The sequence below is a fragment of the Egretta garzetta genome, unplaced genomic scaffold (assembly GCF_000687185.1).
Source record: "Egretta garzetta isolate BGI_Z169 unplaced genomic scaffold, ASM68718v1 scaffold207, whole genome shotgun sequence".
NCBI classification, from domain to species: Eukaryota; Metazoa; Chordata; class Aves; order Pelecaniformes; family Ardeidae; genus Egretta; species Egretta garzetta.
This window is the reverse complement of record NW_009260185.1, coordinates 1738528-1744307: the sequence shown is the minus strand read 5'-3', so window position 1 is coordinate 1744307 and position 5780 is coordinate 1738528. Positions and strand designations below refer to the sequence as shown.

At 49.6% G+C, this 5780-nt stretch overlaps 1 protein-coding gene across 1 annotated transcript in view; it reads left to right on the top strand.

Annotated features, from left to right (window-relative positions):
• SCN3B (sodium voltage-gated channel beta subunit 3) overlaps positions 1–5367 on the top strand; it is a 14648-nt gene extending 9281 nt beyond the window's left edge. The window contains 5 exon segments of the mRNA XM_035897494.1: positions 1–27; positions 1608–1771; positions 3353–3578; positions 4580–4718; positions 5304–5367. Coding sequence (XP_035753387.1) covers positions 1–27; positions 1608–1771; positions 3353–3578; positions 4580–4718; positions 5304–5367 — 620 coding nt within the window.
• Positions 5368–5780: the final 413 nt, after the last annotated feature.

The window sequence follows — 5780 nt, the reverse complement described above, 5'->3', positions numbered from 1 at the left end:
CGTCTTCGGTCGTGCTGGTGGTCTGGGGTAGGTGCTTCCATTCCGTGTCGTCTTCAGCCAGGTTCTCCAGCAAAGCTGGTGCTTGCCTCCCGTAGGATGCTTCTTAGAGCACCGCTTTTCCTAGCAAGGTTCCCTTCACGCTGTCGCAAAGACCAGCCTTTGAAGTGGCTTTTTTTTTTGTGTTTACGAGAGGAGAAGGAAGCGACATCCGTGCCCAGTTAGTGTGAATGTAATGGAGTTGGTATGAGCAGAGAAAATACATTACCGCTAACTCGACTCAGGGCACAAAGCGTCTGCTTTAATACGCATGCAAGTCCTTTACTGTTTCCTGCTCGCTGTTGTTTTGAAATGTACGATGTAATTTTAACATTTACTTGCCTCGGGGAGGGTGTGCAAACCGCTAAGCAGTGCATGTGAGTTTTCCATTTCTATATAAACTGAAGTAAATCATTTTATTGCGATTACAGGGGTGTTTTTTTTTTTCTGCTTCCCAGGAAAGGTTGGTTAGATTTGCCAGTGCAGCTACATGTGATGTGCATGTACACCTACAGCTCCCTGTGTGGGTGCACATCTGTGTGTACGTATCTAATTTAACCAAAGCATGATCCAGTAGCTTCTTCCTTATTGCTCCCAGAACGCTGGTGCTACCCGTGGAGCTGGGAGTACGGGAGAACTGGAATCTGGCCATTTCCAGGATAGGTCCCGGGATATTAGAGTGCTCGAGACTGGGGGTTAATGGTATCTCGGAGGCTGGGGAGGAGGAAACAGCCAGCAAAGTCAGCATCTTCAGCGAGCTAAACTCTAGGCTTCGGAGACTGGTTTGGACAGACAGAACCCAGTATTGTTTAGCCCAGGGGACAAATGTCAGCAGGGATTTAGTCTGAGGTGCCGTGCCGAAGCATGCCTTTTCTTAGCAAGTCTGCAGCTTCACAGACGACAATTTCTGTCTCGCTTGGGTGAGCAGCATTTTATAGTTGCCAGCAGTAGCACAGATCTGATCTGAAGCATTTTGATCAGGAATCCATGTGAAATCAATAACTCCTCCCGTTGCTAAATTTACTCGAGTCCAAGCCCCTTGGTTCCCAGTACTGCTTATGAAACCTAGAAGCAAGAAGGGTGGCGAGTCCTCCCGGTTTGTTTTGAGCACATTGCCAGATTAAAACATCCAGACCATTAAACTTAGCACAAAGAGCGAGCTTTTCCTCCACGCTTGAATTCTGGGCTTTCTCTCATACCAGCCTGTAATTGCTACTGTAAGAGGAGCGTGCTCAGCATGCATGGGGGAGGATGAACAATGCCTCTAAAGCGGCATTAATTACTATGGGAAAAATTAAAGTTGTGGCAAAGCAGATGCTGGAGAGGTGAATCTGCATGAAGTGATCACCCTCGGTTAATTATTCTGAATTATTTATATGTCAGAGAAGGAAGCTTGGTGAAATTTGACATTTGAGACTTATCTGTTGTCGGAGGGTGCTAGTAATGAATCAAACGGTTTTCCATTGGGGATGATGTGATCATAAATGCCGAGATGTGGATAACTGGTGCCTCTCTAACTCTGTCTTAACGCTTCTCTGTCTCGTTTCTTCTCTGCTGCTCCTTCTTCCTAGCTGGTTTTTGTTCTGCAGTATGTGTTGAAGTTCCATCAGAGACAGAGGCCGTCCAAGGAACGCACATGAAGCTACTCTGCATCTCCTGCATGAAGAGGGAGGAGGTGACAGCCAGCACGGTGGTGGAATGGTTCTACAGGCCGGAGGGTGGCAAAGATGAACCTGTATGTATGCTTGGTAGCTGAGCCCTTGTTTTATAGGTCTTACCGTGAAAGTGAACTCATGTGGGAGAAGCCAAAAGGTATTTATGAGAGTATAAGTTTGTCCTGCGGCAGGATCCCCAAGGCAGACTGGATAAGGGAAGGAGAGACACCCAAATAGGAACAAAAGCTTTCTGCCCCATTCTTATTCAAAGTCTCTAGAAATGCCCAGCAGGCTCCTTTCGCATCACGGAGGAGAGACGAGCTTGGAGTTCAGCTCTAAGCTGCAGATCCTCACAATTTCGGCAGCATTTTCACCCAGAGGTTCCACGGCGCCAATTTTGAGCAGTAACTAAAGTATCTTGTCCTCGCTTAGCTGATTTCACACTTGGGCACAGCATGAACTCACGGCAGGAAAAGCTAGAATCTGTTCTTGAGTTCAAACGTTTGGGGCTGTACATACATTAATGTGAATTTCCAGTTCCATTCCTGGAATACATAAAGTCTAGTATGTAAGGAAATCAAGGAGGGAAACGAAAAGTATGGAGCAATGCCTGGTACCCTTGGCCAAGTCTCCTTTCTTAGGACACCTCTGAATCCCAAAGCCGTGCTTTGGAGGTTAAATTAGGCTCCAATAAATCTGCAGGACAGGATTTACTTCTTTTTGCCTCAGAGGAAGCAGTGGTATCCTGACCGTGGGAGGATCTATGTGAGTTGGTTTGGATTCCCTGTCGGGAAGATGTAAAATTCGTTTTCAGAGTGAATCAAAATGGGCATCATCTAGACGAGGGGCAACTGGAATGCAAGAAAGAACGGTAAAACGGGGAGTAAGAGAAAGGCTGCGTGCACACGTTTCTTTCTGGCTATTCTATCTGCGTACGAAGCGTTAGATCAGTGGTTGCATCTCATCGCGACTGAGCAGGGCCAGGCGAGGTGACACGTGCTGTCCTCCTGTCTGAGAACTAAAGGGACCGCGCTGAGGAATGAGATGGGATTTCACTTTCCTGGGTGAGACATTTGCCAGTGGCAACCCAAAGAATGCTAACGCAAGTGAGCTGGGGCGGGCAGTTTGGTGGTGGGGACGCGGTCAGCCAGAAACTCGCAAGGCGTGAGGCCTGCAAAAGCCACCCGAGCTCCGTTCTTCTGTTGTACCGTTTTCACACTGTCACATTTATCCTGCAACACTTCCATTTCAGCTGAATATCCCAGGGCTTACCAAAAATGGCTGCTTGTCTTTGCTGTATTTATTCTGTGGTTCCTCAAGATGATCTTGTGTGCAGTGACCAACAGGCTAGGCACAGCGACCGCAGGACCCTGGTTTAGGGTTCCAGTGCTCATCTTTTGTGCCGTTGTCCACGTGTGTTTCTCTTTTTCCGTGTCTTAGGTGGGGTTTTTTTGGAGACGGTTTTCTGTCTTCTGTCAAGTAGTCTGAGATTTTGAGGTAAAGGAAGATAGGATCTGAATAGCTGCTGTTACTAAGGAAGCCATAGCCCAGAACATACATGTGTGTAGCTCGAGGATGATGATGTTCCTTGCATATGCTGTGGTGGTGTCTGAGATACGAGTCGGCGGTTAATCAGAATACCCCTTCACATTTCCTCACAGATCTACGAGTACAGGAAAACGAACCATGAATTCCCAAGCCGCTTCAGCGGTCGGTTACAGTGGAATGGGAGTAAAGACATGCAGGATGTATCCATCACTGTGTTAAATGTGACCTTGAACGATTCCGGTATCTACACCTGTAACATCACCCGGGAGTTTGAGTTCGAGATCCACCGGCCTCTCTTCACAAGCTCCAGATTGATCCACCTCACCGTGGTGGAGGAGGGTACGAAGGATGGGCGGAAAGCGCGGTGTGCCTTAACTCGCCGTGGGCGTTGTCATCCGGGGATAGAGTTTGTCGTTGCCTTGCAGGAGAGGGGAGACTGAGCTGCCAGATAATTGCGTCTGTCTTTGCCAGCAGCAAACACCCCACGGGGTTCAGGAGGAAAGCCCTGCATTTTGTTTGCCGGCTGCCGCCCTTTTTTTAGGCTCTGAGTGGTTATGTGTGGACCTGGGAAGGTGTAAGAAGCTTGGCAGGCTGGGGCAACAGCTGGGCAGGCACAAAAAGCAAGCAGAGGTTTCCAGTTTCCCCGCTCAGAACCCTCGCTTCTCCCCTGGTGGCTCTAGGATGCTACAGCACAGCCTTTGCCAGGGTTCCTGCAGCTTCTGCTTCCTTGCTTCCGCCACCTCCCTCTTGGAACGACTCATTCTCCATTTTGATACCATTCCACCCTCTCCCAATCCCTCCTTTCCTTCGCAGCGCTCCCAAGTCTTTCTGTTCCTCTTGGTTTTGCTCAGTTCAATGCTCAAATCCTGGCCTGTTAGAAATCTGTGGGAATTCTGCTGTTCTCTTCAGAGACAGCCAAGAGCTTTTAGCCCTCCTCTTTTTCTGCTCTGTCTTCCCTTCCCTTCTTCCCCACAAGCATCTCTGTGTTGTGATCTCTTTCAAATCACTGGCGGCACGGTACAATCAGGTAACACCAGTGAGTAGGATGCACAAAGGAAACCGAGTGTGAAGATGAGGTAGGCTACCGGTGAGCAATCCCGGCGAGTGCGTGGGTGGCAGAGAATGCAAGACACACGCAAGCCCGTGCATGTTTGATTCGGCTGGAAGCGCCCGGTGGGATCGCTGCTGGCATATGCCATTGGCAGCCTGGCCTGTTTGCCCCCCCCCCAGCGTAGTGGCACCTGGGTATCTCTGGCGAGGTGGGTCAGGAAGGATGACAGGAGGGTGGACAGTGTCAGCGGTGCTCCGATAGATCAGAGATTATTTCATTTTCTTAACAGCTGGAGAAGACTTCACCTCGGTCATCTCTGAAATTATGATGTATATTCTGCTGGTCTTCCTCACCTTGTGGCTGCTGATAGAAATGGTCTATTGCTACAGGAAAGTCTCGAAGGCAGAGGAGGCTGCCCAGGAAAACGCGTAAGTGTGAAATCTCTCTGGATGTGAGCTGTTCTGCCAGGGTTCTTCAGATGTCTCAGATCAGACTGCGAGAAGACCGAACTTTGCTATGGCGCGTTTCTAGCTGATATTTGCTATGTCTGGCATCGTTGCACTGTTTAGGAGTACCAAAAGAGACAGTGCGCTTGCACAATGCACCAGGGAGGGAGGGTGGCCACAGTGCACGGTATTCCAGCGAGGCCCGGTTTGAACTGCGCGGAGGTCTCTCCTGGAAGGCCTGCTTTCGGAGGTCTGACTCAGCTGATGCAGCAGAGATGTTCCGATTTTTATACTGGCCCATTCCCATCTTTCTCCATGCTTGGCTTGGATAAGGGCACTCTTTGTACGTGGTAGGAAGGCTGTATGCGTAGGATTTTACAGTAGGGAAGACTTGGTGTCTGCTCCTGGCTACGCCGAGGAGAGTTTCCTACTGTGCGAGCATCTTCTCCAGGTGACATCTGTTTCCTTAGAGATACTTGTAGGCATTCAGTATCTCGGTAAGGGTGAATGGACCCGAGCTGGTTTTTGCACTGTCACACCTGAGGTTGTGCTTCCCTCCGACTACAGGACAGACTATCTTGCGATTCCATCAGAAAACAAGGAGAACTGTGCCGTGCCTGTGGAGGAATAGCAGAGAGGAGTCAGCGGAACGACCGGCACCAAGGTAGGCGATGAGGAAACGGTCAGTCGCTGCTGGCGTCTGTCAACCTTTCAGCCTTACTACAGTGGGTTAGGCATGCATGGGGCCGGAGAAAAGGTGGACGGGAGACTCCTGGAGTCTGGCTGTGCTCCTTCTCTGGAGCTGCCCCAGTGACCTGAGAAGCAGTATAGGTATCTTTAGATGGTGGGTGTACTAATATTACTTCAAATCCCTAACCATATGTTCACTCTCAGGCCATGGTGTAATTACTCCTCATTTGCCCATTCCTGTGGAGTTGGGAATAGTCACTGTCCCCTGCAGTTGGGGAGCTGTGCTCAGGAGGAACGTAAGGGCACTATCTCCAAAGGCGGCATCTGCTAGGAAGGGCTTTGTGTGCGAAAGAC